Source organism: Lampetra fluviatilis, chromosome 22, assembly GCF_964198595.1.
Source record: "Lampetra fluviatilis chromosome 22, kcLamFluv1.1, whole genome shotgun sequence".
Lineage (NCBI taxonomy): Eukaryota > Metazoa > Chordata > Hyperoartia > Petromyzontiformes > Petromyzontidae > Lampetra > Lampetra fluviatilis.
The window spans coordinates 9,780,797-9,793,419 of record NC_136296.1 but is presented as its reverse complement, the minus strand read 5'-3'; the positions used below and the strand labels follow the sequence as shown (position 1 = coordinate 9,793,419).

The window sequence follows — 12,623 nt, the reverse complement described above, 5'->3', positions numbered from 1 at the left end:
ACCATACAATGTGCCAGGGTGGTCGAGATGTCTTGTGACCCCCAATTAATTGACTCATAACTTCTACTCTTAGGTTCTTTCGGTAAAGTCACGTCGGTAATAGAAAACAAATTATAATAACATAAAATAATAATAAATGAAAATAACTTCTAGATTTGAAGCTTTCACTTGATACAGTAAATTTAGCTGTGACGGTCCCACCTGAAGACGGAGACTTGTGTTGCCTCCGAAACGTCGTGATTTAATTGATTTATTTTAATGTATTATTATTTTATTTCTATTATTTTTTACCTACGTGACTTTACCGAAAAAACATAAGAGTATGACCCATAACTTTTACTGATGACGACCGCTTGTGTTTTTTTATTTTCTTTGAACCCATCTTCGTGACTTTACCGAAAGACCCAAATAACATAACTTTGTTTTATTCCTTCGCATATTCATATCTGTTTTAAATAAACATTTTTAAAATATATAAAGTTTTGGTGAACTAAATGGGGGGTCACAAGACATCTGGATCACCCTGTACAGTTCAAATGTACAGTGTGGTAACGTATGTAACTAATACAATCCACATGTTTATAGACGTTAAATATATGAATTTTGTTTACGTTTTATATCGATAAAATGAAAACAACGCGATTAAACAATTACAACTTTGTCATAAAATAGAAAATCAAAACTATTCTAGGATAAGAAAGTAAGACACGCCACACTTGTAGCCAATTTAAATTAAGTTTAGACAAATCTGGTCACCTACAAACCTTTGATTTAAAGTGCGTCTCATACCGTAATCCCCAGAATACATGTATTATTGTACATTACTTATACATGATAATACATTTCCACATTACAATAACATGAACTTGTCACGGTTGTTTGAACTGTATACTCCACGCTGGTAAATGCACGTTGGTTAAAATATAATTCGACACTGATGTTATCCGTGGCTAGTAATTGCACGTGCAGTTTGAAGAGAACATAAAATCAGTGTCATCTTCGGATTATCCGGCAGTGCTGGAACAGGCAACCATCATACACGTAAACTTAAACCCCTTAATCCGTATCGTTTGACTGCACTTCCATGCTCACGCACACGGTGTGGACAGGTCCTCATCCAGTAGTGGATTTGACTTTCGACTACTATAATTAAAGACATTACAGTGTGTCCCCATGTTTGCCGCTGGACGGGAGGTGCTGGGCGAGGCTTGGTGACGTCACAACAACACGTGACGCGTCACGTGGTTTTTTTGTGGAGGTGCCCACCATTTGGCGTGTTCATCCAGCAGCGGATTGAGAAAGGAATATCTTCGAGATGGCTGACGATGTTACAGCAAAGCAGCAAGGTAGATGAGCCTGACAGACGTCCAAATAAGGCGTTTGTGAGTCATTTTGAACTCCATTCAGCTCTCCAAGCTTCGTCGGGAAGTTAAACTCGCATTGTTGAAGGCTTAAAGCGGATGGCTCCAAAAACGACGGCTTCGCTTGACGACTTCCATTGACAGCGCTGACGTTATTTGAGGCGCTTGATGAATGGGAAGACGACTGCTCGGGTTTGTGACGATGGTGATAAGTTGTAAGTTGGTCGTCGTAGTGCTTATAAGAGGAAAGGGTGTGCTCTGACGTTGCGGCTGGCCGGTTAGCTCAGTTGGTTAGAGCGTGGTGCTAATAACGCCAAGGTCGCGGGTTCGATCCCCGTACGGGCCACGAATATTTTTATTTTGTTTTGGGGTTTCAGGAGTGACTTCGAACCGATGTTTTGTTCGTGCAATCGTTTGCACATTGTATATGTGTATTTTATTTTTGCAATAGCAATCCAAATGGTTTGCGTTTTGACCGGTCGGTAACACTATTGCGTTATGTTGGTAGTTATATGAGGTATGGTTAGCTCTTGTAAAAATGTGTGGGGGATTAGCTCAGATGGTAGAGCGCTCGCTTAGCATGCGAGAGGTAACGGGATCGATGCCCGTATCCTCCAAAGGCCAATATTTTTTTTACACAATATTTGTTCGTCACCCCAAACATTAACGTTTTAACTTTACATGTTTAACCTACTTCATTAATGATGATTACGGATTGTCTTAAAGCAAGCACTGTTACATTTTGTGTACGTTTTTAATTGTGCATTTGACCGGCCCTCCACGTTATCGTTCAGTTTCCACAGACAGACACAAGGAGGCGCTAGCAGACAGAGCCACGAGGAAGCCCCAGGATGCCTCCCGTCTCCCATTGCGATTTCATTGATTCGTTTTACTGGTAGGAACCTCCCGGTTACACCTGCCCACATGGGATTATTGTGTCCGTCCGTCCGTTGTGCATCCAAAAATGGGAGGGGTACGGCTGGGTGGAGAGGGGAGGGTGGGGAGGGTGGGGAGAGACTGGGTGGGGAGAGTATATAACCTTAATTACCCCGACAAGCCGGCAGGTGTCACCCTGTCATTACGTATGTAAAAACTGGTCATCAGAAAACACGTCTGAAATGTAATTCTCATCAGGCCCCATGGTGTTAACAAGTGCAGTCTCCAACTTATCCACTCTTTGGGCTCTCTGTTGATGTACTAAGAAGTAGGACCATTGTCCGAAACGTCACCTACCATATATATACTTCTTAAATATGTTTTTGATTTAAAGCTTTCGTGACTGCAGGGATTCATATTTTGATTATTTCGGTAAAGTCACTTAGAAGGGAAATAATAAAATAATATAAATATAAAATAAAAATTCTCACGACGTTTCGACTGCAACACAAGCAATCATCATCAGGTGTGAAATCCACAGCAATACATTTTCTTAAATTATTTTAAGGCAACGTTTTTGACGAAGTGTGTTGAGTTTCGTTTTGTAAAAATTTATGTTTTAAAAACGTCTAATAGGCTACGTTTCACGTGCCAGCCGCTAGAAGCCGCTAGTTCGAGATCAAAACATTTCCACAGCGGCGCGTGTTGCTGCTGGTTGGTGGTGGTGGTGGTTGTTGTTGTGAAAAAATTCACGGCCATGTAACAAGAGCTGGGTGGGAGTGTCAACCCCCTATGTTTGTTCCCCAGGATGAGATTGTGTAACCACTGAAGACCATCCCCTTCCACGGCCAAACAGCCCAACAGCTGATCCTTCACCACCACCCACCCACCCATATTCCATCTCGGTCTATTTTGGTTCCAGCATCAGAGCCTCAGAGAGAGAGAGGCCGGATACACTCACTCACTCTGTGGCGCAGTCAGTTTTGTTTTATTGGTTGAGTTTATATATGTGTACTGTATATAATTGTGTACGTGATGTTGGCGTGAAGTGATATCAAATCGTTAAGGATATTGCCAGTTTGTGAGTCACCGCATTCAACATAATATGGATCGAGCGTAATGCTTGCAGAGTGAACTTCGAGTTCTGAGAGCAGATTGACCTTAAAGAGGTATGTATGTCATTTCGTTTGCACTGTCACTACTTGCACCTTAAATGTCACGTCAAGCAGTACAACACTTCACGAGACTTTACTCTTAACTGATGCATACATTTCACTGTACGTGTACAGCCCTTTGTCAGTCCACTGCTGGATGAGGGCCTCCAGGATGGGGGGTCATGCAGGGTCCCTTGACTATACTTCACCACGCTGGTCATTGTGGGTAGATTCATCCACCCATGTTTAGGACTTGGTCTACCGGACACTGTTTCGTCGCATTCACTGTGCTCTGCCACCACCCTACAGGTCACAACACTTATTTGGAACTGATGTTCGTGTTGAGTTTGTTGTCCTTCCCCCGCACGTTCAGATTAGCGCGATTGGTTACGTACGGTGCGAAAGAAGTTCAACGTGCATATGTGTCTTTCTGCAACCCAAGGTGGCTCTTACAAATCTAAGACTGACTGGCCTCTTGATGAAGTATGTTGCCTCTCGCCCCACAGTCTGGAGATGCAGGCAGGAGGGGGCAGCACGGGCAGCGTGAAGGAGAGATGCAAGAGACTGAGCGAGCGATCGGGAGCAGGAGAGAAGCCAGCCTTGCGTGGAGTGGTAACCCACACAGCAAACGAGGGATGTGTTCCCGATATTCGGATTAGTCCTTAATATGGAGCGTACTTCGGCCGAGACGATTTTTTTGTCTCCTGCATGACGTCACGTGCGTGATTTTCCTATCAAAATTGATGCCACGTGCGACCAGGTGACGTCACTATTGTTAGCACGGAGATTTACATTAGTACATAATGTGAATTATCCGAAAATCCAAAAACATTTCAAAAATTGCCCTTAAATATCCAACCATCCAAAATCCTAAATTCATCCATACGTATGCATCAGTGAAACAATTACTTATCGCACTTTGCCGATCCACTGCTGGATGAAGGCCTGCCATGCTACGTTGGTGATCGGGGATATGACATCACGGCACTGGTCAGTGTTGATGAAGCGGTGGGGGGTGGTGGAGGGGTGAGGGCAGGTATGAGTCAGCACTGCCAAAACCTCACAAAGCACTTGTGAATGCTGGCAACAAAATTAAGCGGCTTATTGTTCTAATAAAGGTGACATTCTGATTGATGATGGTGTTGACATGTTACTTCTCATTTTGCCGACCACAATAACCCTATAAACAATGCTGGTGATGGTGATGACGAGCCGGGCATGTGGCTGCCTGTCATCCAGCACTGTGGAGGCAGCAGCGAGGGTTGGAGGGGGGGGTTCATCACACAGCGGTTGTGAAACTCCCTTCCCACGGGCATCGAGGTGCCATACCCTAGCTCACCAGGAGAAAGCGGTGCAGAAAAAAAAATGTGGACTCCTCCTATCTCGTCTGTTTGGAATGCGTGGGTTTTTCCGGACACTCCGGTTTCCAAACACATGTAAATTACTCAATGATTGGATAATAACACCTTGATATTTAGAGGACCGCAGAGCTTGGAAGTGCCCACTAATCGTGTGGCTGTTGCTGTCTTCTCCGCTAGTCTTGTGGTTCCTCCTCGCGCCTCTTGAGTCATCCTCTCTCGGCAAGTGGACCAATCGCCACCTGTACGGGGATAGAGTGTTGCCCCCTCGCTTGTGTGGGTTCTCTTCGGGTGCTCCGGTTTCCTCCCCAAAGAAAAAAATTACAAAAAATATTTAGCAGTAACAAAAAATATAAACGATACAATCCCTGACCCCACCACCCTACCCCCAATCCCCCCCCCCACCCCTTGCCCAGCGCTCGACCGCCGGTCGCGTTCTGCGCTTGCGAGTCGCCGTGGCGTGCGACGACGTGGTCTCCGCTCGCCGGTTGCTGCGGGAGATCATCGGCTCCAGCGTCGACGAGACTCCCGGATCGACGGCCGCTCCCGCTCCCGTCGCCAACGCTGACCTCCAGGGGAACTCCCACGGCTGGGCCACGGTGGCCCAGGTGCGCGACCGCAACGGCTGGACGCTGCTACACCTCGCCACGGTGCGCGGGAGCGAGGGATGTGTGCGGCTGCTCCTGCAACACGGAGGTCAGAGATGCCATTGACATGTGCCGCGCACAGGAACGTGCCAAAGCGTGTTTCCATTGCAGGGAATTACCGTATTCTCCTGAAATAAAACAATAGTTTTTGTATCCCGGGGGAAGGAGCGAGTAAGCTCAAAGGTCATCCCTGGTTGGGCGGGAGGGGGCGGAGATATAGGAATGGCACAAGAGATGTTGTCAGTGATACAACAAAACGGCATCATAACGACAAAGGACCATATAAACAATCGAACACGTGCGAACGCATTTGCAGCAGCAACTCTTCAAGGTGAACAACATTCACTGCGGTGCAATTATGAAATTAAATTACTGTATGCATCCTACACTACATGCCAGTGAACATGAGCTGACACTGCTGATATCCAGCAGAGTTCGAATCTAGGTCTAGCCATCTTCTTGGTTCTTTCGGTAAAGTCACGTAGAAGGGAAATAATAAAATATGTTTTTTTTCCCTTCTACGTGACTTTACCGAAAGAACCAAGAAGATGAATCCCTGCAGTCACGAAAGCTTTAAATCGAAATTTTAGGTCTAGCCACTCTGTGATGTTTAATTCATTCAGCCCACTCACACAAAACAATTAAAGCCCATCATATTGCATGTTTTCGGTTAATCTGGGTTCTGTGACTAAACAAGTTGTGACAATCAGCTCTGGAGGTGGGCATGGGTGTAGATGCACCACCTATTGTGGATAAGAAGCAATTGGAGTAACCTCAGAAGTAGTCTGTGATGCCATCTTCCAGAGGCCATTCTCTAACACGGAGCACTGTTACACTGCATCTAATAACGCGATGTCAACATAAGCCAAATAGGAATAGAATTACAGGACACATGCATACAATAGACTGTCCGTCCTGGACTGCCAAAGAGTGCCATCCCAGCGATCAATAAGTACATCGTTAACATCGCTAGAATGTTATTGAAAAAGCCGATTAAAAGTATAATCACAGACCCCCCCCCCCCCCCCACCACCTAATCGGTGACACGTAACTCGCTGTCTGTGGGCCCCCCAGTTGACCCGTGGGACGGCGATCAGGAAGGCGACTTCACCGCGTTGCACTACGCTGCCATGGGCGGGCGCGGCACGGTGGCGCGCATCCTGCTGCAGTCACCGGCAGCGGTGGCGGCGGCACCGGGGAGTGCCCCAACTCATGTGGCTGCACCGCCAGTGACCCAGCCGGAGATCGAGTCTCCATCAGAAGCCCACTTAATCGCCGACGCTCCATCAGAGACCCACATGGAGATTGAATCTCCATCGGAAGCCCAACCGGAGCACGTGGCTCTATCGGAGACCCAAATTATCGCTTCGATTCCGTCGGGAATCAATGCTCGCGGCGCAGGGAAACCCCCACTGGGGTCTGGACCGGGATCAGCTGGGGTGGACCGGCGGCTGGGGTTGGTGGCCGCACGCAGCAGAGATGGATGGACTCCGCTGCACGTGGCTGCCAGCTACGGGCATGAGCACGTGTTGCGACTGCTGCTTAACTACGGGGTACGTCTGCGTGTCCGTGTGTGTGTGTCTGTGGAAAGGTTTTTTCATGGTGACGGCATTGCTGGTGGTGGTCGTGTGGCTAATGATGATGATGATGTTGAAGAGGGCGGTGCTGGTGGTGGTCGTGTGGATATTTGGGGATGACGATGATGAAAACGGCGTTGCTGGTGGTGGTCGTGTGACTATTTATAATGAAATTTTTATGTTGAAGAGGGCAGTGCTGGTGGTGGTCGTGTGGATATTTGACGATGACGATGATGAAAACGGCAGTGCTGGTGATGGTCGTGTTGGCTATTGATGATGCAATGTTGATGATGTTGAAGAGGCAATTATTTGACGACGGCGGCACGGCAGGCGGACGTGGACGCGCAGAACGGGAAGGGGCTGAGCGCGCTCGTCTTGGCCGTGATGCGTGAGCGCGAGAGCTGCGTGCGAGCGCTGCTGGATCGCCGTGCCGACATCCGCGCCAACCACGACCTGGCGCTCTTCTCTGCCGTGCTCCGGGGCAGCGACACCATCTGCCGCCTCCTGCTGCAGGTGCCACGCTCACCAGGGGGTGGTTGATGGTGGTGGCGATGTTGGTGGTGGTGATGTTGGTGGTGGTGGCGATGGTGGGGGAGGTGGTGACGATGATGGGGGAGGTGGTGACGATGATGGGGGAGGTGGCGGTGGCGATGGGGTGGAAGGTGGTGGCAATGATGGTGGGGTAGTTGGTGGCGGCGATGTTGGTGGTGGTGTTGGTGGTGGTGATGGTGGGGGAGGTGGTGACGATGATGGTGGGAGGTGGTGGTGGCAATGGTGGGGGAGGTGGTGGCAATGATGGTGGGGTAGTTGGTGGTGGCGATGGTGGAGAGGCGGTGGTAGTGGCTGTGGTGGTGGTGGAGGAGGTGGTGGTCGTGCTGGCGGTGGGGAGAGGTGGCACAGTGGTGAGCACTCCGCTTTACAAACCCGGCGACCAACAAGATTGGCAAATATTTGTTAGAGGTCCTGGGCCTCCCCTAGCTCGACTCAGCCTCAAATGAGCACCTGGTGCGATGTGTATAAAAAGTCAGCACTGGGGAGACAAAGGCGGCCGGGCGTGGTACTGGCCATCCCACCCTGTCGTGTGCCGTATTGGCCTTCACGGGTGCTACTCGCCAACAGCACTTGCCCCAACAGTCTGCTCAAGGCTCTACGGGGGGTGGGGGGTCCCCCTGATCTTTGTGTTTGTAGAGAGGCGCGGACCCACGTGCGAGCCGGCCCTGCGACGGCCTCACGCCGCTCCACGTGGCCGCCCTGCGGGACGACGCGGCGTGCTCGCGCCTCCTGCATGCCCACGGGGCCCACGCGGGGACCCCCAACGCCGCGGGAGTCTCGGCCTTCTCCGTGTGCGCGAGGCGCGCGCGGTCCGGCAGCCCCTGCCTGCAGTTCCTGCGACAAGCGGCATGTACGATTCCGCACCACCCCCCCCCCCGGCTCCTACCACCCGGCCATGGGAATGTGGAATTTCAAACATTTCCGTAGCCTCGGATTTGCGAATGAGAATGGGGACGGTGTCTTTACATCTGTGGCCGTGTGGCAGCTTGAGATGTTTTGTTTCAGTTCAAGCACTTGATCAATGCTGCTGCTCATGACAATGCTGCTGCCAATACTCCATTTGCTGCTCATGATGATTGTCGTGAAGCTGCTGCTGCTGCTGCTGATGTCGATGAAGCTACTGCTGATGACGAAGCTGTTAATGCTGCTGCTGATGGGTGATAACGACGATGATGATGATGCTTCTGCTGCTGATGATGCTGTTGCTGATGATGAAGCTGACGAAGTGGCTGATGCTTCTGCTGCTGATGATGCTGCTGCTGATGATGATGAAGCTGACGAAGCTGCTGATGCTTCTGCTGCTGCTGATGATGATGATGAAGCTGCTGATGCTTCTGCTGCTGATGATGATGATGAAGCTGACGAAGCTGCTGATGCTTCTGCTACTGATGATGATGATGATGAAGCTGACGAAGCTGCTGATGCTTCTGCTGCTGATGATGCTGCTGCTGCTGATGATGATGAAGCTGACGAAGCTGCTGATGCTTCTGCTGCTGATGATGATGAAGCTGACGAAGCTGCTGATGCTTCTGCTGCTGATGATGCTGCTGCTGATGATGATGAAGCTGACGAAGCTGCTGATGCTTCTGCTGTTGCTGCTGACGATGAAGCTGAATGCGGCTGACATCCCACGCCGCCGCCACGGCGCGCGCGGTGTCTCTCTGTCCCTCCGTCTCCCCAACGACGCCGAACGCAGGCCGACCGCGCTCGCTGCTCGAGTGCAGCCGTGCGGCGGTGCGGCGGGCGGCGTGGCGCGCGGGGGCGCTGCCTCGCCTCGGGGAGCTGCCGCTGCCCCCCACGGTGCTCCGCTACGTCCTCTTCAGAGGCATCGACCTCAGCGACGGCGACTTCCGCGACGAGGAGGCGCCGAGGCACGCCGGTGGCGGTGGTGGCGGCGGTGGTGGCGGCAGCGGCGTGGGGCCGAGCAACCTGCCCCGCGGCCCGCTAGCGAACGGTGGTGGCCAGACGCGGCAGCAGCAGCAACAACAACAGCACTAGCTGTGATAGCACCAGCTGTGATCGCACCAGCTGTGATAGCAGCACCAGCTGTGATATCAGCACCAGCTGTGATTACACCAGCTGTGATATCAGCACCAGCTGTGATAGCAGCACCAGCTGTGATAGCAGCAGTAGAAGCAACAGCTGTGATAGCAACATCAGCTGTAATAGCAGCAGCAGTAGAAGCACCAGCTGTGATAGCAGCACCAGCTGTGATAGTAGCACCAGCTGTGATAGTAGCACCAGCTGTGATAGCACCAGCTGTAATAGCAGCAGTAGAAGCACCAGCTGTGATAGCACCAGCTGTAATAGCAGCAGTAGAAGCACCAGCTGTGGTAGCACCAGCTGTGATAGCAGCAGCAGTAGAAGCACCAGCTGTGATAGCAGCACCAGCTGTGATAGCAGCAGCAGTAGAAGCACCAGCTGTGATAGCAGCACCAGCTGTGATAGCACCAGCTGTAATAGCAGCAGTAGAAGCACCAGCTGTGATAGCACCAGCTGTAATAGCAGCAGTAGAAGCACCAGCTGTGATAGCACCAGCTGTGATAGCAGCAGTAGAAGCACCAGCTGTTAAAGCAGCAGCACTAGCTTTAATAGCAGTAGCATCACCAGCTGTGATAGCAGCAGCACCAGCTGTCATAGCAGCAGTAGAAGCACCAGCTGTTATAGCAGCAGCACTAGCTTTAATAGCAATATAAGCACCAGCTATTATAGCAGCAGCACTAGCTTTAATAGCAGCAGCATCACCAGCTGTGATAGCAGCAGCACTAGCTTTAATAGCAATATAAGCACCAGCTATTATAGCAGCAGCACTAGCTTTAATAGCAGTAGCAGCACCAGCTGTGATCGCACCAGCAGCTGTGATAGCAGCAGTAGCAGCACCAGCTGCGATAGCAGCAGAAGAAGCTGTAATAGCAACAGCAGCAACAACAGCACCAGCTGTAATCCCACCAGCAGCAGCTGTGATAGCACCGGCACCAGCTGCAATGAGGGCCCGATTAAGGTTCTTGTTACTTCTGTTTTCGTAGGTACTGCCGCCCCTACGGTGCTGCTGCCCCATGACACTACTACCGGCACTGTCACTCGCTTGTTTCAGGCGTACTTCGTCCAGCCGCTGGACAGATGTCGTTACTGCTGATACGTCCATCGTTTAGTCTGTGCCCTGATTCGACGGGAACGCGCTGTGTGCCGCAGATAAGCGGATTTGGTTTGAGATTATTGAGAGAGAAAAAAGGTACGCCTAAATATATGAGAGAACATTTCTTCAACTGTTTTACTGTGGTTATCATATGGGATGACGCGGCTTTAAAAGGATGCCGTTCATTTTCATCGATAACAAATTCAATGTTCTGACAGAATGACCACGTGGCGAGCACCATATTGCTTTGCTTTCGTTTAAGCTGAAAGATGTTGGTTATTTTAGGTGTAATATGCCTCGCCTACAAGTCAACGACTTATTACCACTGCGAAGAAATGGCAACGAGCAGCCATAAAAATACACATACTTATTCAAGAAGATATATTGGTGACAAAAAAATGCATAATACAAAAAAAACATGGTCAAAATGTTTTTTTTTCGTAGGCCGTAGGCATAGTGCCTATTGTGCCTATTCGATAAAACAGCCCTGGCTGTAATAGCACCAGTAGCAGTAGCGGCAACAGCACGAACTGCAATAGCAGAAGCTGTAATAGCATCAGCAATAGCAGCAACGTCACAAAGCTCTGCCCCCCCCCCCAAACAAAAAAAAACATGCTTCAAATCGCTTTAAACTATTGTCATTGTAGTCCGTATTTAATGTGGCGCTGCACTCTGATGTTGTAGTAGAAAACATTTATTAAAAAGTCTATTTAATTAAGCATAACGTGTTGTCTACATTTATTTAAAGTTGCGCATTTTGATGTGACGTCACATTTCTCACCCCCCCCCTCGTCACACATCGTCACAAATGTCTGACCCCCCCCCCCCCCCAGGTGCGTGACGTCATTTATGGACGGCCCCTGAACATCAAAAACGAGTAAAGCAACCGGGAGCGCCCTATGCTGCTCTTTATCGGCTTTAGCGTCCGTCAGTCAACCTGTACGGGAGGCAAATTGCTTGGTTCACAGGTGATAATTTATTTATGTTGAACGTGAGACTTCATGCAATGAGGACGATTCAGCCGTCTCTAGGCCGATCAGTGAAACCAATCAACCTCCTGACCAGACATATATAAACACTTCGATGTTGTGAGCAGTCATAGATAATAGGCCTGGATGACGTTAATGCCACTCAATCAACAAAAACTCAACGCAGTGGAACTGCCAATTCATATTCTTAGGTTTTTTCGGTAAAGTCACGTAGGTAAAAAAAATTAAAATTAATAAAAGTAAAATAAAATAAAAATCACGACGTTTTTTTACCTACGTGACTTTACCGAAAAAACCTAAGAATATGAATCCTTGCAGTCACGAAAGCTTCAAATCTAGAATTACTGCCAATACGTTAATATACAGTCCTGCAAGTTAACGATAACACACCTAGTACTTGATAACAAGACAACGCCTATCGAACGCAATTGTGATCCTGAGATAATAATGGTTATTGACACCAAAAAATATCATTGTTTAGAATTTTCCACTCGAGGTGGTTATCCCATTGTTTTGGGGTCATGACCCCAGGGTGGGCTGGCTCACGCGTGCTGTGCCACTGATGCGACTCGGAGGGGAGGGCCCATCGCTCGACGTTTGCAGCCGCCGCTCTTTATTCAGAGCAGCAAGGTGCACAAGGGGAATAAGTCACAAGATGTCGACGTTGAGTCACATATTCACTTTAAGATGTTTTTTCTTCATGTTTTTGTTTTTTTCATAATCAACGTTTTTGGGTTTAGATCGCGTTATTTATAAATGTGTCGTAACCCTCCACCACCCGACACGATTCTGGCGAATTGCCCGATGATGCTGGATGCAATTACCAGCGAAACGTCGTACTCAAATTGTAAATGTTGTGGTTTCACGCTTCAACACACCGGTGGGCTAAAGCAGTGAACTATTTGTCTTTTGTCAACGTGACACTTTTTTACTGATTGGTCGTGTCGGGTGGTGGAGGGTTACGACACATTTA

General features: G+C 49.2%; 1 protein-coding gene and 2 non-coding genes across 4 annotated transcripts; all 3 read left to right on the top strand.

Moving 5' to 3' along the window:
• Nucleotides 1-1,241: 1,241 nt before the first annotated feature.
• ASB7 (ankyrin repeat and SOCS box containing 7) lies at nucleotides 1,242-11,323 on the top strand. 2 transcript variants are annotated; one of them, XM_078866397.1, is made up of 8 exons: nucleotides 1,242-1,346; nucleotides 2,156-2,256; nucleotides 3,898-4,003; nucleotides 5,166-5,445; nucleotides 6,471-6,949; nucleotides 7,304-7,486; nucleotides 8,162-8,375; nucleotides 9,222-11,323. In XM_078866397.1, the coding sequence occupies exons 2-8, from the start codon at nucleotides 2,213-2,215 to the stop codon at nucleotides 9,521-9,523; spliced, it is 1,608 nt and encodes a 535-aa protein (XP_078722523.1). In that variant the 5' UTR covers nucleotides 1,242-1,346; nucleotides 2,156-2,212; the 3' UTR covers nucleotides 9,524-11,323. The 2 variants fall into 2 exon arrangements, with proteins under 2 accessions (XP_078722523.1, XP_078722524.1); XM_078866398.1 differs by lacking the exons at nucleotides 1,242-1,346; nucleotides 2,156-2,256 and adding an exon at nucleotides 3,183-3,406.
• On the top strand, nucleotides 1,634-1,707 carry TRNAI-AAU (transfer RNA isoleucine (anticodon AAU)). Its single transcript has one exon. It is a non-coding gene; the product is annotated as a tRNA-Ile (tRNA).
• On the top strand, nucleotides 1,906-1,978 carry TRNAA-AGC (transfer RNA alanine (anticodon AGC)). Its single transcript has one exon. It is a non-coding gene; the product is annotated as a tRNA-Ala (tRNA).
• Nucleotides 11,324-12,623: the final 1,300 nt, after the last annotated feature.